This window comes from Schistocerca nitens, chromosome 11 (genome assembly GCF_023898315.1).
Source record: "Schistocerca nitens isolate TAMUIC-IGC-003100 chromosome 11, iqSchNite1.1, whole genome shotgun sequence".
NCBI classification, from domain to species: Eukaryota; Metazoa; Arthropoda; class Insecta; order Orthoptera; family Acrididae; genus Schistocerca; species Schistocerca nitens.
In genome coordinates this window covers 25458252-25481684 of record NC_064624.1, presented here as the reverse complement: position 1 = coordinate 25481684, position 23433 = coordinate 25458252, and the positions used below count along the sequence as shown (strand labels likewise).

At 46.4% G+C, this 23433-nt stretch overlaps 1 protein-coding gene across 3 annotated transcripts in view; it reads left to right on the top strand.

Annotated features, from left to right (window-relative positions):
- Positions 1–23433, top strand: part of LOC126213561 (zinc finger protein 708-like) — a 451089-nt gene that overhangs the window by 78461 nt on the left and 349195 nt on the right. For 2 of the 3 annotated variants that reach the window (XM_049941393.1, XM_049941398.1), the window contains exon 9: positions 3971–4033. In XM_049941393.1, coding sequence (XP_049797350.1) covers positions 3971–4033 — 63 coding nt within the window. Of the gene's footprint in view, positions 1–3970; positions 4034–13537; positions 13619–23433 lie in introns of all 3 variants that reach the window. The other variant, XM_049941399.1, reaches the window with a different exon arrangement.

The window sequence follows — 23433 nt, the reverse complement described above, 5'->3', positions numbered from 1 at the left end:
AACCTAGGAAAAGGTTCATGAGGAAACTGCAATAGCCAAAAATGTTTATGCCTGAGTAGCCTCTTAATATGAGGTGACAATTTCAGGCCAATAATTGATTTTTACAACTCCCTTGATGTTGCACTTTCATGTAAAATTCGATTGAAAACATGGCTTAACACAGGGGGTACAGCATCTGAACAACAACATTGTCAGTGATGGCCATGATCCATATGATGGATTTTACCTGTCTTTAAATTCTACATTGAAAGTTCCATTATAGCTTGCAGCAGTAACATTATTTGGTATGGTAATTTCCCAAGTGAATTCTCCTGAGGTCCTTATAGGTGTCCGTAGCATTCCTACTACTTCCAGCAGTTATATGTCGGTGGGAGAATCTTGTTCACCACCTATTGCTCCTAATTTGTCTAAATAAAGGCAGCTGTCCCTGTAACTGCAGAGCTAATGTAATCTGCTCAGAATAGAGATTACATTGGGCAATACCGCACAAGTGATTATCCCAATGGATCAATTGTGCCTGAATTATATGTATTTGCTTATGATGGGGCTGACTACTTTCTAAACACACTACATTCTGACACAAGATTGTCATGGCCAGAGCTCAGGCAGCTAGTGCAACATATACCTCCATGGTGCAGTTGGTACTAATCACCAAGAGGTCGTCCACAAGTTGGGCACACCGCCCTTACATAGAAGCTGACAAACTTTTAATTCGTAGATAAACTGTTGATTTTTCAATGAGGACAAACTGGGACAGTTGTGGGACCCCATGTTCCGCAGTGGATACCTGTAAACACACACCTCGTGGTGAATGACAGTATGACACCTTCCCCCTTTACCATCACCTGTTACCAACCAAACATCCAGCAGGAAAAGGGGAAATTAAGTGGAACGACTAGATGGATTGGGGTTCACATGAGTCTCCATTGTTTATTAAAATGTTTTTATTTAAGAATAATAACTAAAGTCAGATACCTTAGCAGGATTACAAACACCACTCCGAACTTTCAAATTTAAGACAGTACACACCTTAGTTTAGTGACAATTTAAATAAAGCAATAGTTAACGACTAAAGCTGTGTCTGACACAAGTTCTTAGATTTTAGATTCAAAATTTCCATCTTCACAAACCGCAAATGAGAAAATGCTTCAACAAATAATTATCTGGAACAGATGGCTCTTTAAGACAACACAGAAGCCTAACTCGTCTCAAAGGTTAAAACTGAATAGCTATACTGGAAGACAGAGCAATTTATAGCTGCCTCGGGACCACTAGAAAAGGGAAATTCTTAAAATACACCTCCAAGTGCATCTAGATAATTTAATAAAGTAAACAGGTGCACTGATTTCTAGAGCTACCTTCAGGCAGACAGACAGAGCAAGTTTCTAAATCTAGCACCAGTGAGCAGTTAAGTAATTAAAAAGAGAATGAGCGTGCACCGATCGATATAACTGGCTTCAGACAAAGTGAAAATTCTATTACGGCATACTGTAGAAAATCCCTAAGTGATTCAGTATGTGAATGTGCATGCATAGCAGCTCAAGAACACCCTTTAAAAAGGAGAACCAGTAATTAGTAGTCAGAACCTACTTGTAGCAGTAAATAAATAACAGGTGAGAAAAGCTCACTTCATGACAACTTTAAAATAACAAACACTTGAACAATTAAATGTGGTAAGCAGTAACTCACCCAGAGATGGAATAAATTTCTTTCACTCTCCACCTCACAAATGGCCAGTGAACGAACATGAAAAACATTCAGAGCTCAGTAACACTTGATGGTTTTACACACTTTTGCTTGTTCGTCACTGAGCGTCAAATGTGCCTGTTACTTACCAACAGGCTATATTTTCACAAGTTTGGATGACATCTGAATGTGACGTGTGATTCACATAGAGATGATCAGCATGTGACCATTCTAACAGTGCTCGACAGTATGTACAGCAAAGGCACTCAACCCAACAAACCCCCAAGAATCAAAATGTACAAAATTTTAGTACAAATTTCGAATAGTGATTTACGCAACTTGTGTGAAGGCAGCCTATCGGTAGCTGGCAGTGGTGAATTCCCTGAGGCTGATATACAGAGGCAACGTTAACAGCCACAGCATGATAAGCATGCCCTGAGTCCAAGTCCAAAACAATCAAAGTGTGCCACAACAGTAGAAAACTGGAGCAGACTAAGGAGCATCTAAATTCCACTGTCATTCTCACTTAATACAACTGCACGGCTACGATAGTTGGGTAGATCAATGGACTCGTCAGATGATTCTCATCATAAACTCGGTCTAAGGCTAAACATGGTCACGCTTAAAACAGTATTCAGGATTACCAAATCATCGAATCCACTGCTAAACATGGGGAATTGAATAGCAATAACAAGCTTGTCTAGTTGCTAGACACTGCCCTAACCCCTTCCAAGGCAATGCCACAAGGTATTAAGTCAAGTAACACAACTGAAATCGCGCAGTTTTTCAGATGAGAAAGCTTGTTGCATAATGTGACTTCCACAGAGAAGAACAAATAGCAAATACAGATAGCCAAGACCACACCAATGTACTGTCTTTCATTAACACCTGTGCCTGCAATTATTAACTTGACAGAACTTTTGAAGGGCTATTAGTCACTCCATTCTGTCAATTGTGGCTGAATGGCAAATACTGTCGATGTACTCTGCGTGGCTCTTATCGTGCCCCATGGCGCCCCGAGCTCCAAGCCAAAGAAGTGACATCACCAGGTGCAGGATGGGAATTCAGAGAGGTAGCCCGCCATGCCTCAGATAGTAATAATAATAAAATCATAACGATCATTATTTGTACTAGTATATTAGTATTATTGTAGGCAGTTAATTAATACAAAAATCAATTAATAAGATGTCTTTCTATCTTTTGCCCAGCATCTCTCTTCAAGGCATCTTCTTTGCGTACACCATTTTGCTTCATTATAATGTCGATATACTCTTTCTGAAAGTTAAGTGGTCTACTTTGTTTCTATCAGTAAGACGATTTCCAATAAAAATTATTCTTTGGCTGCTAATTATCTAACCTCCTCAACAGATCCCAATATCAGTTTAATGATTTTCTTCCTATGCTATCCTCAACAGATCCCAATATCAGTTTAATGATTTTCTTCCTATGCTATCACTGTTTCATTTGTTCTCATTCCAGCACTTCCTTTGACATTATGGGTTTTTCAGTCTTGATATGCTGGTGCTGTTCCATAAATAATCTTTCCAGAACTTTGTCTTCTTTTGAGATCAGCAAGAAAATCCCATAGTTCAGATCCACAGAATAGGACTAGTGTAGCCTGTAGCCTACTCTCTCTTTTTGTTCTGTTAGAAACGTGCTTGTCCCACTGAAAGGAATTCATGAAGTTAGAATAGTATTAAGTAGTGTGCCAACGTAGGGTGTGTGCGTTTAATAATTTTATCATAAATAAGCATTCAGTGCAACAAGGTTTTGATGTAACTGTTCTAGACATTTTATTATTCTGATCATAAAAGTAGTATGAGTGATGTGGCACTTAACAGTCCATTTTCTGCTTCCCCACACAGTTGATGTACACTGTATTGTGTCATTTGATATGAACAACATTGATTTCATTGTTTGAGGTAGTAGCTGTGTTATTTTATTTGATTACACTACCATTATATGCATATGTAGATAATGAAGCTAGAAAATATGATTGACAACAATAGCATAGGGAGAAGGCTGAAATGAAAGATCATAATGAATTTTCAAAGGCGTTGTCATTAATCAGTCTTACAATTTTTTGCTGCCTCCCATTGAAGTATACCATAGTGAAATCGTCACTCAGAATTTTGAACTCAAAAGAGAACACTTAACAATAACTACTATTTAGTTATAAAGTAGTGTGATGGTTGGGGGTTTATCTGTGTGATACATTTTATATAATATGGGAGGACTGTGACTGCTTAAAAGTACTTATTACAGTTTGTTATTTTTGCCACAGGGCCAAGATTATCCATGTAGCATTAATGTAAAAGAAGAGTTGGAGGAGGGTGTGAATAAAGAGGTAATTTTAGAATTTATATGACTACATGGAAGTAATCTTGTTGAGCTATGGTGAAAATAATGAGATGGTGATCAATTGTGTGTGTATTCACTTTACCAGTCCTCTTTTTACTTTAGGGTAAAGATAACAAGGGTTACAGTATTACAGTATGATCCAGGTTGGAAACGAGGAAACCAGTAAAATAGAATATTTTGTTACACTTTACCCATATGGATTTAAACATTATCTTTGAGCAGGTGAAGTAGTTTAGCTTGTGAGTTTGTAGAATTGCTTCTTTACATTACAAGTGCAAATAAAAATTAAATGAGATAGCATTGATGAAGTTATATGAAAATTGGTACCAAGTCCCAAGACTTAAGCTATGATTTCCTGTTTTAATGAGTATTTCCCTTAATGGTTCCGTGTACGTGAACTCCAGCATTGGATGTTTTTATTCACCATGTGATACTGCTGTGACAGTTACAGAATCATTGAAGGAATATCTACACAAAGTAGTGCAGAAAAAGTAGGTGATCCTAACCTACTGAGTAGAGACTAAGATGTCTGAGCATACATTGCAAGTGGTATGGACAGGCAGTCTTGTGAAGTACTTTAGAACAGTTTTCTGAAAGCTGTCGTAAGCTGCTAGTTTAACACCCCACACAAAATTGAAATAGTTGAAATACTGCAACTATAAACAGGCTTGACCTTACAGATAGTATTAGTACAGAAAGGGGCTAGTGATCATGATGCCAGCACAGTGACAGTGGTAAATGAAACTTCCTGGCAGATTAAAACTGGGTGCCGGACTGAGACTTGAACTCGGGACATTTGCCTTTCATGGGCAAGTACTCTACCATCTGAGCTACCCAAGCACGACTCACGCCCCGTCCTCACAGCTTTACTTCTGCAAGGTTCGCAGGAGAGCTTCTGTAAAGCTTGGAAGGTAGGAGACGAAGTACTGGCAGAAGTAAAGCTGTGAGGACGGGGCGTGAGTGGTGCTTGGGTAGTTCAGATGGTAGAGCACTTGCCCGCGAAAGGCAAAGGTCCTGAGTTCGAGTCTCGGTCCGGCACACAGTTTTAATCTGCCAGGAAGTTTTATATCAGCGCACACTCCGCTGCAGAGTGAAAATCTCTTTCTGGATGGTAAATGAAGTTAATGAATCCTTTAAGAGGGCTAGGTGAATAGATTTGCTAGAAAGAGCAGGTAAGTAGTTGTTAACATCCCATTTAAACAATGAGAATGTCATTTACTTCCAATATGATCTACATAGAGGAAGATGGACAAACACTAAATGGACTGTAAATCACACGCTGAATAAGTATGTGGTGAGTAACTGGATTACAGACAGGAAAGACCCACTGTGGTTTAATGTCAGAATTGGGAAGACACTGAGGAAGCAGACTGTTGTACTCTCAGTTCAAAAAAGTATGCACAGTGGTGACAGCCAAGTGCTAATGGAAATTCTTCTGTCTGTAAAAAGATCTATGCGTGAAGCATACAACTACCACCATCATACATGAGCAACAGATTTTACAGGGAACATGAGACATTTCTGGTCAAAGGCTTCTATCCAGGCAGTCATTGACCAGTCTGGTGTGGCTTTGGAGGAAAGCAGGAGGTGGTCACTAACCCCTCTCTGTATTTAGTTATCAAGTTTGTGCAGGAGGATCATACCAACATATTGTTGTTTCACTGTCACACAGACTCCTGTATTAGGAACATAGTAATAGGATCCCTGGAGTAAAGAAGCAACTGGAAGAGTTGAAAACATAATGGTTGCCATGTCCAAACAGAATCACAAATAATTTGTCCAGAGAGTAATCTACAGCATTTTCCTCATACTTAGCTTGCATTTATTTGAAATCTCTCGCCTAGTGCAAAGACTCAGGCAGCTGGGAAAAAGTTCAGGTGGCTTCTGTATATAAGAATGGTAAAAGAATGTACCTGCAAAATTACAGAACAATATCATAATGATTATTTGCTCCAGAGTTCCTGAACATATCTTCAGTTCAGATATAATTAATTTCTTTAAGACAGAAAAGTTTTTATCCACAAATCAGCATTGATTTTGTGCAATACTCATCTTGGTCTTCTATCAAATTACATACTGTGAACCATGGATGATGGGCAACAGGCTAGATTCCACATTCCTATATTTCCAGAAAGCATTTGAACAGTGCACCACTGCATACTGTAAATGGAGGTATGAGCATATGGAATAGGTTCCCCGATATATGAACGGCGCAAAGACCTCTCAAGTAACAGAGGCCAGTACTTTGATCTCAACAGCAACTGTTTTTTCAGAGACAAGAGTATCATCAATAGTGCCACAGAGAATGGTGCCATATCTATATATGAAATGATCCGATGAGCAGCATTCTGTGCCTGTTTGCTAATGGCATTGTGTGTGTGGAAGGATCATCACTAAGTGACTACGAGGATAAAAAATGACAAACTTTTTATGTCGTGTGATGAATGGCAGATGCAGAAATATTCAAGTAACTGCAGATGAGTAGGAAAAACAATCCCATAATGTTGTATACAACATCAGTACTCTACAGATTGACAGTCTGGTCAATAAAATGTTTAGGTATAACATTGCAGGGGCCGGCCGGAATGGCCGAGCATTTCTAGGCGCTACAGTCTGGAGCCGTGCGACTGCTACAGTTGCAGGTTCGAATACTGCCTTGGGCATGGATGTGTGTGATGTCCTTGGGTTAGTTAGGTTTAAGTAGTTCTAAGTTCTAGGGTACTGATGACCTCGGAAGTTGAGTCCCATAGTGCTCAGAGCCATTTCAACCATAACATTGCGAAGTGATATAAAGTGGAACAAGCACGTAAGGATGGTAGTAGGATGGGGAATAATCAACTTTTTTTGTATTTGGAAAACTGTGGTTCATTTGTAAGGGACACTACGTATAGAACACCATAGAAGTGCCTAGTAGTAGTAATTGTTGTTGCTGTGGTAATAGATGCCATCCACGATGCACCGCTTGGTGGCTTGCACAGTTTTAAAGCAAACGTACATGCACAGCAGCCAGAAAGAAGATAATCAAGCTGCAGATTCCATGTGAAATGCATTCTCAAGCTTTATAAGTTTGGTAAGTCCGATTGTAAGGCTAATAAGTTGTTAACTGGCGTATGCGACAGAGCCAAGGATCAGTCATCTGCTTGTGTCATGAAGAGAATACATGACAGAAAGGTAAACATAAATACAAACTAGAGGTAAAGCTGTCATCAGCCTGGAGGTTTTAAACACCGGAGTTCTCTACTACACACAGTCATACTAACTACCATATGCTGTTACCCTCTTTCCACATCTGAACTGATTTACCCAACTACACTCCTGGAAATGGAAAAAAGAACACATTGACACCGGTGTGTCAGACCCACCATACTTGCTCCGGACACTGCGAGAGGGCTGTACAAGCAATGATCACACGCACGGCACAGCGGACACACCAGGAACCGCGGTGTTGGCCGTCGAATGGCGCTAGCTGCGCAGCATTTGTGCACCGCCGCCGTCAGTGTCAGCCAGTTTGCCGTGGCATACGGAGCTCCATCGCTGTCTTTAACACTGGTAGCATGCCGCGACAGCGTGGGCGTGAACCGTATGTGCAGTTGACGGACTTTGAGCGAGGGCGTATAGTGGGCATGCGGGAGGCCGGGTGGACGTACCGCCGAATTGCTCAACACGTGGGGCGTGAGGTCTCCACAGTACATCGATGTTGTCACCAGTGGTCGGCGGAAGGTGCACGTGCCCGTCGACCTGGGACCGGACCGCAGCGACGCACGGATGCACGCCAAGACCGTAGGATCCTACGCAGTGCCGTAGGGGACCGCACCGCCACTTCCCAGCAAATTAGGGACACTGTTGCTCCTGGGGTATCGGCGAGGACCATTCGCAACCGTCTCCATGAAGCTGGGCTACGGTCCCGCACACCGTTAGGCCGTCTTCCGCTCACGCCCCAACATCGTGCAGCCCGCCTCCAGTGGTGTCGCCACAGGCGTGAATGGAGGGACGAATGGAGACGTGTCGTCTTCAGCGATGAGAGTCGCTTCTGCCTTGGTGCCAATGATGGTCGTATGCGTGTTTGGCGCCGTGCAGGTGAGCGCCACAATCAGGACTGCATACGACCGAGGCACACAGGGCCAACACCCGGCATCATGGTGTGGGGAGCGATCTCCTACACTGGCCGTACACCACTGGTGATCGTCGAGGGGACACTGAATAGTGCACGGTACATCCAAACCGTCATCGAACCCATCGTTCTACCATTCCTAGACCGGCAAGGGAACTTGCTGTTCCAACAGGACAATGCACGTCCGCATGTATCCCGTGCCACCCAACGTGCTCTAGAAGGTGTAAGTCAACTACCCTGGCCAGCAAGATCTCCGGATCTGTCCCACATTGAGCATGTTTGGGACTGGATGAAGCGTCGTCTCACGCGGTCTGCACGTCCAGCACGAACGCTGGTCCAACTGAGGCGCCAGGTGGAAATGGCATGGCAAGCCGTTCCACAGGACTACATCCAGCATCTCTACGATCGTCTCCATGGGAGAATAGCAGCCTGCATTGCTGCGAAAGGTGGATATACACTGTACTAGTGCCGACATTGTGCATGCTCTGTTGCCTGTGTCTATGTGCCTGTGGTTCTGTCAGTGTGATCATGTGATGTATCTGACCCCAGGAATGTGTCAATAAAGTTTCCCCTTCCTGGGACAATGAATTCACGGTGTTCTTATTTCAATTTCCAGGAGTGTAGTTACAAAGTACCTGCTGTTCAATGATCAAGAACCTTTGGATTTGCAGTGTCACAATTACCCATTGAGCCACCAAGTACTAGAAAAAGGCAGAAGCATTTTGCAGTAAAGTCCAGAGCTATAATCCTTATAATTCCATATGGAATGCACTCCAAAAGTAGATGATGAACACACCAGAGGTCACATGACCATAAAGTGTAGTTAGCAGGTTCAGTTACACAAAAAACGGTGCTGAACTGACACCTTTCTGCCATCCGAATTGTTCATTTATGGAACAGTGGTTTGCACATGTATAGAAACAGGCAAAGGTCATTCCAGCGTGTAAGAAAAGTCACAGGAAATATGTGCAAAACTACAGACATACCTTGTTGGTGCAAAAATCTTCTTGAATGATTTTGTGATCCTGTACTACGGCTCTTGAAAAAAAAAATCAATTCATCTGCAAGAATGGTAATGGATCCCATTATTACTGGTCATGTGAAACTGTTTAGTCTGCTTCTCCACAGTGCTGCCACAATGTAGTCAGCCTGTAAAATGAGACCATAGTTCTGAAGCAGTATCTGTGGGAAAGCTAGCAAAGTTGATGTGCCTTTCAATGACTTAGTACTTCTGCTATGCAGTTAGTCATTACTTTATGCCTTAAATTACGTGAAAACAGTAAGATACATTAGAACTGAATGGTACAAATGGATAGGTGTGATGTATCTGCCATGACCACATTGTAAACTATACAAGTACCTTCTCTTGTGATGGTGTCCAACAGTCATAGCTAATCCACAAAACATATGGAATGAAAATGAATGTTTGCATAACTGCCTACTTATTTGTGGCAAAAAGTATTTTAAGTGTAGTTATATATGTTGGCAATATAAGAATATTATTGAGTCTGAGAATCCTACTTTCACTACTGCTCGGGGGTTACCACCAATAGCATACGCTTTCATTTATTGCACAAATTTCACCCATATTCATTCTTGCCCTTCATCTCCCCTCCACTCTTCTGATGCTACCATCCCACGGGTGTGTCATCTGTCTCTTCAGTGTACATTCCATGGCTTGCTAAATATTTCAAGGGTTTCTGCTCAATGTTTCAGCCAGCTTTGATCCAAACGTATTTTGAACATAACAGCTTTCTTGGAGGGCATTACATTCAGGAACTACAAATAAATCAAGAATTTACTGTTAACATGTTGATGGTAGTATGGTCTTTACTTTGTATGCAGTCTGACTAGCGTGCATTCATCAGAGGACCTCAAACAACTGCCTAGCCCAAAAAACGCTTTCTTTGTGTAGTGCACCACTGACCCATCAAGTATTTCTACAATTCTCCACCTCATAATGCATTTCCAGCAGTCTGCAGTTTGGGCAGTCAGAGAATCTATGAAGCCTTTGGTTGAGACCCTCCACTCACGCCAAACCAAAGGACTTGAATCAATTCTGGGAATGCTGATACAAACTGTGTGCGCTGCATGCACTCATGTGTGACACAAGGGCTCTTCGCCATTTGTGCTACCTCTCAATATAAACTGAAGGTGGCCTCAGAACCCAAACGATGGGTATCATTGGCACCAACATCAGCCACAACTTGTAGACAGCCGTACCCTGTGTGTTTCGTAGCCACAGGCAGGACATTTTCCACATCTCAGATGAGGCTCCATGGCAGACATATTCAATACGCATAGGATTCATTTCCAGTCTGGATGCCATTTCCCTAAGGAGCTCCATAATGCGTTTGACGTTGGAGGTCCTGATTAACTAGAAAACTTCTCTCCACTTGGACCTGTCTGGACCCTGATGAATGAACACCTGCCAGTCCACTCACAGGGTGAATGGGTGAGGCAGCCTCCACATCACTCTCTGCCTCAAACAGCGCTAACTGTTACGACCCATCCCTCACCATTTGGTGAGGACAACTCAGCCACATTGGGTACACCACAAGGTGTCTTGACAACAGAGCCAGTGGGCGAAATAGGTGACACCTTAGGCATCCTATGTGATGATCCAGATTCTCGGCCCCCACTACTACAATAGGCAGCAGCTGAATATGGCAAAACGCATCTTCAGCTGTTGGTGAACTGAGGCCAGCTCCTCCATCTGCACACAATGTGCACACATTATATCCATTCCAGTACTACTATTCAAGAATTAACAGTAAAACACACAGAGAAAGCTATATATGTAGCTTGCTATTGTTGTGATGTTTCACCAGTGGAGGCTAATGCATTATTGCACTGCGTAGCTTTTCATTCAAAAGAATTAAGATCTGTGCAACAGACCATGAATACACTTTAAAGTTACTAAAATATGGGATTGCACCTCTCTACTACAAAAGCATGGAAGGAATGTAATCATAAAACGAGAGAGAGAGAGAGAGAGAGAGAGAGAGAGAGAGAGAGAGCTACATATGAAGGGCTTATTTCAATAGTGGTACAAGTCCATTACCTCCACTTATCTGCCTATAATGCTTCTGAAATTAATGATCCAAACAAACGGGCTTCACCTTTGTTTCAAGTAACGGTACCTAATGCATACATGCTAATTGATTTTGAGTGCTATGGGTGTTATTTCAGGCAGAATTTGGCTGCTCAATAATGCTACATTCAGGGAGCAGGGATTGTTGACTAAAGAAGGTCATGAAAGTTGGCCCGAGGTAAACATGTCAAATATGCTTGTGTTGTCCGTTCTTTTGGACATGTCCAAGGGGACAGACAGCATTTTGATCCTGCAGCCACACTGACTCAGGGACAAAGGAGGTAGAGACATTAGTTGTCTGTGGGCATTAATTTACATCAATGGGGATGGTTGAAAATTTGTGCTGGACCAGGAATTGAACCCAAGTCTCATGTGGACTGGGCACTTGCAGTGACGACTATGCCATTTGGACACAGTGGTCATCATATCTGCATGGTCTACTCTAGCATGCTCCTTACACATGGTGTCTCACTGGTTCCTGTAAGACGTAGTGTGGTGTGCATCTACACTGAAAGGATCATTGGCTGACATCACCTTAATTATATATGTGGTGTCCATTCTTTCGGATATGTCGATGTATCATCACATCCTGTTCGAACAATCTGAACATGTTTTCCTTACTGCAATCATTTGTCCAGTGTTGTGGACATGAATGTGTAATATCAGCATTCCCTGTTTGTGATCATTTCTTGGTAAAAACAATTGTCACAATATGGTATAATTTTGCTTGCTGGGATCAACCCACAACAATGGGGGCAAACATTCAGCCAGTGTGGTATTCCTCCTCTCACTGTGCCATTACGGTCAACACTCACTCATTGTGCAGCTTCATCAATGCATGTGAAAGGGGCAACAGTGCATACTGGAGCATTAAGTGATTGACTACCGATACCTTGTATTTTCTACTGGTTTGAATAAAATATGCTTACCTTTCAGTAGGTAATTATGCATCCCCTACTGTGCTCTGCTGGTGTCACATACTGCAGTTTGAGCCCCTGAGACAAGCAGTTGCTGGCCATTCAAAACAAACAAAAGACAACTCTGTAATAGACTGCACGAATCTATGCATTACAGTTTTGTAAATGTGAGATTACATCTCTGAAATTTACTCACTGTTGTTACATAGGGACCCTACCATTTTCCAGAGAATATGTAGTAGAGGTAACAAAACTAATGAAAGGTCTGATCTGAGTCTGAAACTCTGCTCAAAATTAGGTGCTAGTAGTTCATCCACAGCTTAACTCTACAAATTAAAAGATGTTCTCTTGCCTCACTTACAAATGTTCATTGCCTCTTCAGCCAACAGCCAAAAAGTGAGCCTAGGATGTCCTCTGAGCCCAACCAACAGATTTTGTTGTTGCACACGAGCCTCAGTTCACAGCTGGCCAATTGAACTTACACCATATCTCATATGAGACAGTAGCAGATACAGAAAAACCTCAAGGAGGGCTCACTAAAGATACCTTGAGCTACCTTTACTTTTACTGTAGTAAAAGCTAATCAAGTCATGTGGAAAGTGTAAGAAAGATTTATTTAAACTGATTATACACATATACATGATATAAAAAAGTTATAGCTGTGGTTCTGTATTTTAAATGATGAATTCTATGCACCTACTCTTCTCCCTCCCCACCGCCCTGTCTCCCTCCCCCCCGCCCTGTCTCCCTCCCCCCTCGCCCCGTCTCCCTCCACCCCTGTCCCGTCTCCCTACCCCCCCACCCCGTCTCCCTTTCCCCCACCCCGTCTCCCTCCCCCCCGCCCCGTCTCCCTCCCCCCCGCCGCGCCCCATCTCCCTCCCCCCCGTCTCCCTGCCGCCTGCCCCGTCTCCCTCCCCTCATCCCCGTCTCACTCCCCCCTCCCCGTCTCGCCACATTCATTTTATTAATGACCAAAAATTCCTCCTGTTTATGGGTTTACTGTTGCAAGATTATTTGCATCTTTATATTATCTGAGTTTAATTTTGAAATGTTGCCACACACATATATCAAATTTGTATATGGGAGTACAACCATCCGATAGAGTAGGCCATAGTGCCTCTGAAATCAGAGTGGATTATGTGACAGGAATAGAAAGTGAAAGTATGCCAAATAAGTACTGCACAATGGCTGATAGCAAAATCAGGGGCAATAGAACTGATTTGAATGCATTCTGACACTCTCTCTTCCCAATTGATAAGAATCTCTTCAAAGTTGGATGATACTAATGAGAAAAGAATATTGAGAGCTGTCATATACACACAGAAGATAGCAAGCAGTTATAATTCACAGATTGTGTTCTTCTTTCAGTCTGTTGAAGATCCATTGGGAATATCTTTGTCCACTGATTTTATCAAGGAGGATCCTGAATTAAATATAACTGAGAATACTGTAAGTATTTACATCTCTGATGTATTGCATGTATTCAAGTCTTTTGTTAAGTGTGTAGAGTAAAAGATGCATTGCAGTGGAATTGTCAGTTCTCTGGAATTTGTTGCTGTTCGTAATTGTAGAGTATTCTTGTACTCCTGCACTTGACTTTCATATCACCTCTTACATTCTGACTGTTTTAAATAGTAGTGGAAGGGGACTAGTGGCTGGTATAATCCTGTTCTCAGTAGCCCTTGTTGTTATCAACTACATTGTATAATGGTTGTCTGTGATGGTCGCGAAATTCACATTTAGATGAAGTGTAAGTTCTAATAGTGTAAATAATTTGAGAAATATTCCTGCTTTCAACAACTTCTGATAAATAGAATTCAAAAGAACACTGGCTGTTCTTATCTTTTGTGTGAATCATAGTTATTCTTGAGTTTGCCCTAAAATTTTTTTGGGATTTGAAAAACAGAGATGAAATTTGTGGGTTCTAGATCAGCCCCGATATGTTGGCCACAACCTGTACATATTGTGGCAGCTTCTGTGGTACCTGTTCTATTAGTTATAAAATTTTCATTAATAGAAAAACTCTTATAGCTTTTAGTGAATGATTGTACATAGCTGAAGCCATGTACGGCCTCACCATGTGAGTCCTGGCAGATCTGAAGAAGAAAGATTATTTTTTTAAACATGCTTTATGACCTTGCTAAGGGTAGGAGAAGCTCACATTGATAAACATGTTACAAGAATGAAATTAGACAAATATTGGGGAACATTCAACACACATTTGCGAAGGTTAGGTACTGGCTCACTCTTGATCTGATTGTTCATAAACAAACTTTCTGAAGTTTTAAAGGATTTTTCAGGCACTGAAATGTTAGCTTCTTCAGACACTGGAATGTGTGGTGATTATACAAGCATACAGGTCTAGGATCCAAACTATCATGCTAGGGACAGCTCAGAGAGTATATAAAGGAGTGTAGCTGATTCACAGCTAACAGGCCAAGACTTAAATGTCACAGGGACTCATGTTATGCCATTTTAAACAAATGAAAGGGATGCATTGGCATCACAAGTAGACAGGACAGTAAGTGAAACAGTAGTAGTGTTGTTCCACAAGAAGGGTTTTACAGAAATGAGAATGCTGCACATAGTAGTCAGGGATCTGTATGTGAGGAGTTTGGTTAAAACAGTGATCTGTAGGGTGTCCTAGGGCATAGCTGTAGTTGTCAAAGTGGCTGGATTGTAGTTGGTGACCACTTACCATGAAAATACAAAAGGCCATACTGGCCTTCATATGCAGCCCAAGAGATCACAGGTCAAACAAGATGTCTCCATGGCACCAGGGCCAGAGGTTCAGGGATAGTGTCCACTGCATGGAGTGCTGCTCCCATAGCAAGTGTGAAGAACAGTGTGTTGCTGATTGTGTGGTCTGGAATACCATGTCATGTGGTTGGCACTGAAATCACTGATGGTGTACCCCACTTGTTACTTTGAAAATTCCCCCTGCGGGTTCGGGGGTTAGAATAGGCCCGCGGTATTCCTGCCTGTCGTAAGAGGCGACTAAAAGGAGTCTCATCTGTTTCGGCCTTTAATATGATGGTCCCCTAAGGGGTTTGACCACTTCCTTTCCAAATTTTTCCGTTAGTGCGTACCATTTGGGGAAGGACGCCTTACGTGATGCATCTTCAATCCATCTTGCCCTAAGATCTGGCACACCCGATATTGTGATGGAGTTGGATTTCAATTGAACTTCCGGCCACATCCGCTGGAGTGTGTTCCGGATAGCATACGTTCCCCCCATTGTGCACTTCTATCTTTGCCCTCGTGATGTACATGGATATTTCGACACCCGACATCCAGCACGGTAGCCGGTCCGTTGTGGTGGGGTCGTCATGTACCCTCTTGGTGGTAGCCCCCTGAATACACAGGGATCGCACTGCTGATGCCTGAGCTGCTACCTCCCCACATATGCCGAGGAGTAGATGCCTATCCCTCTGGGGCATCGGGACTCCCAGCAAAGGCCATCCTGCCAGGTGGTCTTTGCTGTGGCTGGGTGGAGCCCGTGGGGAGGGCCTCTGGTTGGAGTGGGTGGCATCAGGGCGGATAACCCACAATGAAGCGTGGTACATCATCTCTTGCTGGTGGGCCTCCACCAGCAGTCTCTAAGCGATCGAGGTCTAACCTCAACGGCAAGGAATACGAACCAAGATCATTTCCCTCCCTGACCACTCCATGGGAGGAACGTATGGCTAAAGAAGGCAGTGGAGAATATTCAGCCCGGTACCTCGTGTGTACGCGAGTTGATGGGGAATCGTTTATGTCAACCAAGCCCCAGTTTTTTGTGGAGCATGTAGAGGACAAGTTCGGGGAGGTGGAGGGCTTGTCCAAAATGCACTCTGGTTCAGTACTCATCAAAACAGCATCCTCTGCGCAGTCACGGAGGCTGCTCAACCGTGACAAGTTGGGGGATGTTTCTGTTAGCATCACGCTGCATAAGAGTCTCAACATGGTCCAGGGTATTGTATTCCACAGGGATCTTCTTCTGCAGTCCGATGATGAACTATGTGCCAACCTAGAACGACGAGGTGTTCACTTTGTCCGGCACATCCATCGGGGTCCAAGGGATAATCAGGTGGCCACCGGTGCCTTCATCTTGGCCTTCGAAGGTGATGTTTTACCCGAAAAGGTCAAGGTGATGGTTTACCGTTGTGATGTGTTAGCCATATATCCCTCCTCCGATGCGGTGTTTTAAATGCTGGAAGTTCGGGCACATGTCATCTCGCTGTACTTCCGGCATCACATGTCAAGATTGTGGACGTCCTTCGCATCCCAATACTCCATGTGCTCCGCCTCCCATCTGTGTTAACTGCGGAGAACACCATTCCCCCTGCTCACCGGACTGTAGGATCTTCCAGAAGGAAAGGAAGATAATGGAATATAAGACCCTGGACCGCCTGACCTACACCGAGGCAAGGCGGAAATATGAGCGGTTACATCCTGTGCCCTTCCCATGTGGGTCCGGGGTAAGAATAGGCCCGAGGTATTCCTGCCTGTCGTAAGAGACGACTAAAAGGAGTTTCAACCGTTTCGGCCTTCCATGTAATGGTCCCCCTTGGGGTTTGACCTCCATTTTTCCAAATGCTAAAGAAGTACGAGCCTTTTGGGGAAGAACACCTTACGTGGTGTATCACTGGTCCTCCGTGCACTAAGACCTTGGCACTCAGCATTGTAACGGCATTGTAACCATACCCACAATTCAACAAATTGGGCCTAAACGCCTGATGGGTTGTAAAAGTTACGCCCATAGTGCGTCCCCATCTGCACCTACGATCATGATGGACTTTCCATGGCACCCGAAATCCAGCACGGTAGCCAGCCCGTTGTGGTGGGGTCGTCATGTACCCTCTAGGTTGTAGCCCCCTGACAACACAGGGATCGTACTGCCAATACCTGAGCTGCACCCTCCCCACGTCGGCCAAGGAGTAGATGCCCGTCTCCTTGGGGCATCATGACTCCTAGCAACGGTCATCCTGCCAGGTGGCCCTTGCTGAGGCTGGGTGGTGCCCGTGGGGAGAGCCCCTGGTCAGAGTGGGTGGTATCGGGGCGGCGCAGATGAAACGTCAACATGTATCAAGTCGCTCTGTGGCCGAGTCTTTCAAAAAGAAAAGTACTGTCTCTGGTTCTGGTTCTCCTGCCCTTTCTCCCTTGGCCATTCCCTGGGAGGAAGGACAGGCCCGCCGGCTTGGGGCAAAGTACTTCCCCCGCTATTTGGTCTGTTTTCGGACCGATGGGGGGACGTTCGCCACCTCCAAGCCCATGTTCTTTGTTCAGCACATCGAGGACATCTTCAGGGAAATCGAGGCTCTCAGCAAAATGCGTTCGGGGTCCGTTCTTATAAAGACCACCTCTGCCACACAGTCGGCGGCACTCCAGGCGTGCGACTGACTAGGGGACATCCCAGTGTCCATTGTCCCGCATCTGGCACTGAATAGGACGCAGGGTGTTATTTTTCATCGGGACCTCCTGCTGTAATCTGATGAGGAGATCAGGGCCAACCTGGAGCGCCGAGGTGTGCATTTCGTCCAGCGGGTCCAGCGCGGCCCCAAAGACCATCGCATCGACACCGGGGCCTTTACCCTCGCCTTCGAGGGGGACGTTCTCCCGGAGAAGGTAAAGGTAATGTGCTACCGGTGCTACGTGCGACCTTACGTCCCGCCTCCTATGCGCTGTTTTCGGTGTTTGCGCTTTGGGCACATGTCGTCACGGTGTGAGGCTGAGCCCCTTTGTGGCGATTGTGGACATCCTCTTCGTGAGGAACATACATGCACCCCACCACCTCGGTCCGTTAATTGTCCTGGCATCCACTCGCCTAGATCCTTAGACTGCCCCGCGTATCAGAAGGAGAAGAAGATTCAAGAACTCAAAACTTTGGATCGTCTCTCTTATTCTGAGGCCGGGAAGAAGTGTGACCGCCTCCATCCCGTGACATTGACCCCTTCGTTTGCCTCAGTCGTGTCCACTCCTTCCAAAGTATCCTCACCCCTATCCTGTCCCCCCCTCCACCTCCTCCCCCATCCAGGGTCTATGCCTCCGCCTCCCAAATCCCTCTCTTCCAAATCCTCCTCCCCTGCGGCCCCCACCCCCTCTGCTCCAGGGGCCACCCTTCCTCCTCCTCCCCCCCCCCCACCGCCTGAGAAGTGATCCTCTTCTCAGGCGTCCATCGGCGAAACGTTCCGGACCCCGGCTTCCGAGGTCCGGCGTTCCAAAATGGACCCCGCGCGTGAGGACCTTCTTTGGGTCCAGCCCACCATCCCTGTGCCTCCTCGGACTTCCAAGAAGGCCTCCAAGAAGAAGTCTCTATCCCCCTCTCCACCCCGGCGCATTTCGTCAGACGCTCCATCCGTGAGTCGCTGCTCCCGGCTGTCCTCGGTTTCGCCGGGACGCTCTGCTACCAGGCGCTCAGCTGGCCTCTCGTCGGCAACTGATGCTGCCCCTCCTTCGCAACCCGGGACAGCGGCCGCAGCTGGTGACGACTCGATGGAACAGGATCCGCCTCCCACCGGTTGTAGTGTTGTTCCCTCGAAACCTGGCCCTCTGCGGCCATCGAGGTGACCAGCTCTTCCCCCGTCTCGTTCCCCCTTTTTTTTTTTTTACTAGCAATGGCCTTGTTGCATTGGAACATAAGAGGTATTCGATCTAATCGGGAGGAATTACAACTGCTCCTCCGCCTGCACTGTCCGCTTGTCCCTGGTCTCCAGGAAACCAAGTTGCGCCCAACTGACTGTATTGCCTTTACCCACTATACCTCGGAGCGGTATGACCTCACCCCTGTGGACGGTATCCCAGCTCATGGTGGGGTCATGTTGCTCGTTCGGGATGATGTCTATCACCATCCCATCCCATTGACCACCCCACTCCAAGCAATAGCTGTCCGTATTAACTCTTTCTGCTTTTACTTTTTCAGTTTGTACCATCTACACTCCATCGTCATCCACAGTTAGTCGGGCTGACATGATGCACCTGATTGTTCAGCTTCCTCCACCGTTTTTATTGTTTGGCGACTTCAATGCCCATCATCCCCTTTGAGGCTCTCCTGCATCCTGTCAACGAGGCTCCCTCTTGGCGGATGTCTTCAACCATCTCAGTCTCGTCTGCCTCAATACTGGCGCCCCGACTTTCCCCTCGAACTCTACTCATACCTACTCCCACTTGGACCTTTCGATCTGTTGTACCACTCTTGCCCGTCGGTTTGAGTGGTATGTCCTTTCTGACATCTATTCGAGCGACCACTTCCCCTGTGTCGTTCGTCTCCTGCACCACACCCCATCCCCACGTCCTTCGAGCTGGAACATACCGAAAGCTGACTGGGGACTTTACTCCTCCCTGGCGACCTTTTCGGACCACGATTTTCTCAGTTGTGACAGTCAGGTCTAATACCTCACGGCTGTTATAATCAATGCTGCCGAACATTCCATTCCTTGTACTACCTCTTCACGTCCCGTTTCCGTCCCCTGGTGGAATGAGGCTTGTAGAGACGCTATCCGTTCTCGATGACATGCTTTACGCACCTTTCGCTGCCATCCTACGTTGGCGAATTGTATTGGATACAAACGACTCCGAGCGCAATGCCGTAGAGTCATCAAATACAGCTAAAAAGCTTGTTGGGCCTCTTTCACCAGCTCCTTTAACAATTTCACTCCCTCTTCTGTCGTTTGGGGTGGCCTGCGCCGGCTGTCGGGCATTAAGGCCCACTCCTCGGTACCTGGCCCGACCTCAGGTAATGAGGTCCTTGTTGATCCTGTGGCTGTCTCCAACGCCTTCGGCCGCTTTTTCGCGGAGGTTTCAAGCTCCGCCCATTACCACCCTGCCTTCCTTCCCAGGAAAGAGGCAGAAGAGGCTCGGCGACCTTCCTTCCACTCGCTGAATCTGGAAACTTATAATGCCCCCTTTACTATGCGGGAACTCGAACGTGCGCTTGCACTGTCCCGGTCCTCTGCTCCGGGGCCAGATGCCATTCACATTCAGATGCTGGCACACCTTTCTCCGGCGGGCAAAAGCTTCCTTCTTCTTACCTACAATCGCATCTGGATCGAGGGTCAGGTCCCCATGCGTTGGCGTGACGCCGTCGTTGTTCCTATACCCCAAAACCTTCCTTCTAGTTACCGCCCCATTTTTCTTACAAGCTGTGTCTGTAAGGTGATGGAGCGCATGGTTAACGCTCGGTTAGTTTGGATTCTTGAATCTCGACGGCTACTTACCAATGTTCAATGCGGCTTTCGTCGCCGCCGCTCCGCTGTTGACCACCTTGTGACTTTGTCGACATTCATCATGAACAACTTTTTGCGAAGGCGCCAAACGGTATCCATGTTCTTCGATTTGGAGAAGGCTTATGATACCCGTTGGAGAGGAGGTATCCTCCGCACTATGCACAGGTGGGGCCTACGCGGTCGCCTACTGCAGTGCCCGGAGAACATGCCTCCTGGAGCGATGCCCTCAGCGTTGTCTAGACAGCCTATACTCATGGAGCGTGGCAAATGGCTTCTGGTTCTCTGAAGAGAAGACGGTTTGTATCAACTTTTGGCGATATAAAGCGTTCCTTCCGCCATCCTTACAACTCGGTTCCGTTGTTCTTCCATTCGTGGAAACAACTAGGTTTCTAGGGCTCACATTGGACAGGAAACTTTGTTGGTCTCCGCACGTCTCTTATTTGGCGGCCCGTTGTACACGTTCCCTTAATGTCCTCAGAGTTCTTAGTGGTTCATCTTGGGGAGCGGATCGCACTGTCCTGCTTCGCTTGTATCGGTCCATCGTCCGATCGAAGCTGGATTATGGGAGCTTTGTCTACTCGTCTGCTCGGCCATCCCTCTTACGCCGTCACAACTCCATCCACCATCGGGGGTTACGTCTTGTGACCGGAGCCTTCTACACTAGTCCCGTCGAGAGTCTTTATGCTGAAGCTGCCGAATTACCATTGACCTACCGACGCGATGTACTGCTGTGTCGGTATGCCTGCTGGCTGTTGTCAATGCCCGACCACCCCTCTTATCAGTCCTTCTTCGCCGATTCTCTCGACCGTCAGTACGGGTTGTATGTGTCTGCCCTGCTGCCCCCTGGAGTCCGCTTCCGTCGCCTGTTTCGACAATTGGATTTTGCCCTCCCTACCACTTTCAGAGCGGGTGAGAGCCCAACACCACCTTGGCTCCAGGCTCCGGTTCATATTTATCTCGACCTCAGCTCACTCCCGAAGGAGGGTACTCTGGCTGCAGTGTATTGCTCACGGTTTGTCGAACTTCGTGCTCGACTTGCCGGTCACACCTTTATTTACACCGATGGCTCCAAAACTGACAATGGTGTCGGCTGTGCCTTTGTCATCGGGGCCGTCACCTTTAAATACCGGCTCCTCGACCAATGTTCCAGCTTTACGGCCGAGCTTTTTGCTCTCCATCAGGCCATTCAGTATGCCCGCCGCCACTGCCATTCATCGTATGTACTCTGCTCTGATTCACTCAGTGCTCTTTAGAGCCTTGGAGCTCCCTATCCGGTCCATCCCTTGGTACAACGGATCCAGCAGTCCCTCCATTCTTTCGCTGATAATGGTTCTCTTGTCAGCTTTCTGTGGGTTCCCGGACACGTAGGAGTGCCTGGGAATGATGCTGCAGCCAAGGCTGCAGTCCTCCTGCCTCGGCCAGCCTCCCATTGTGTCCCGTCATCTGACGTTCGTGGGGTTGTTTGTAAGAGGCTTGTGTCGTTGCGGTGGGATGCTTGGTCATCCCTCCAAGGTAACAAGCTCCGGGCAGTAAAACCACTCCCAACTGCTTGGACGACCTCCTCCCGACCGTCTCGGCGAGAAGAGGTCCTTCTGACCAGGTTGCGGATTGGGCATTGCCGGTTTAGCCACCGCTACCTGCTCTCCGGTGACCCAGCCTCGCAGTGCCCTTGTGGTCAAGCATTAACAGTGCGCCATGTTTTATTGTCGTGTCCCCGCTTTAGTCAATCTCGTGTTGTCCTGTCACTGCCATCTACTTTACCCGATATTTTAGCTGATGACACTCGAGCAGCTGCTCGTGTTCTGCGTTTTATAACTTTGACTGGCTTGTCCAAAGACATCTAACTTTTTTACTTATTTTATCTGCATCTTTGTACGGACTTTCTGGTGTCCCCCCTCCCCTTGAGTTTTACTAGATTCCATGTGCTCTAACACTTGTGACTGGGTGCTAATGACCTCCGTAGTTGAGCGCCTTAAACGCCACCAAAAAAAAAAAAATCCTGTGCCCATGACATCCACCTATGCCGCTGCTGCAACACCAGTTCGAACCTCTACCATGTCGTCACCTGCAGTTCGACCTCAGCTCTGTCAGAATTCATCGGCCCCCTTGGTTGTGGGGGGCACTTCACTCCCTGTTGCTCCTGCTCCATCTACTTCAGGAGCAACACCACCCCAACCATCGGGGACATCTGTTTCCCCTTCCCAGCTGGAGAAGCGTGAGCCTTCTTCGGCTTCTCTTGCCCGGAAGGGGTCCCTTGGGGCCCTCCCATCCCAGGCTTTGCCCAGTGCCAAAGCAGACACCAGTAAGTATCTCAAACAACCAACGGTCGCTGGTCGTAGGGTGTCACGGTCATCTTCAGTCCCTGAGACTGACCCAGTGAGGCCCTCCCAGCCAGAACCACCGAAGGCACAGCGCGCAAAGCAGTCCAAGAAAAAGGCTTCCAAGCATCCTGACATTGCGGTGGCACCTGTCCCACCGCCACCTTCTAACTCTGCGTCCGAAGATGAGGTGGAGATTCTGGCGTCCGCTGAGGACCTGGACCTCGCCAGTCACTTGGACGCAATGGACGGCTGTTGTACAGGTGGTGACTCAGTAGCAGCAGGGGCCCAGGAGGCGTAATCTGCCTCCCCAGTCCCTTCACGCCTTTCTCAGCTATGGACAATATCATTCTCCAGTGGAACTGCAGCGGTTTCTTCCACCATCTAGCTGAGCTCAGACAACTTATCAGCCTTCACCCTTTCTTCTGCATTGCTATTCAGGAAACTTGGTTTCCAGCAATGCGAACCCCCACCCTCCATGGCTATTGGGGTTATTATAAGAACCAGGCAGCTTATGAAAGGGTGTCTGGTGGCGTCTGCATATATGTCCTTAACTGTCTTCACAGCGAGTTTGTACCTATACAAACAGCTTTAGAGGCTGTCGCTGTTCGGGTGTGGACGCCACAGGCTGTTACCGTCTGCAGTCTTTACCTTCCACCGGATGGTGCTGTTGTGCAGCATGTCCTGGCTGCTCTGATAGCTCAATTGCCGCCACCTTTCTTGTTACTGGGCGACTTCAACG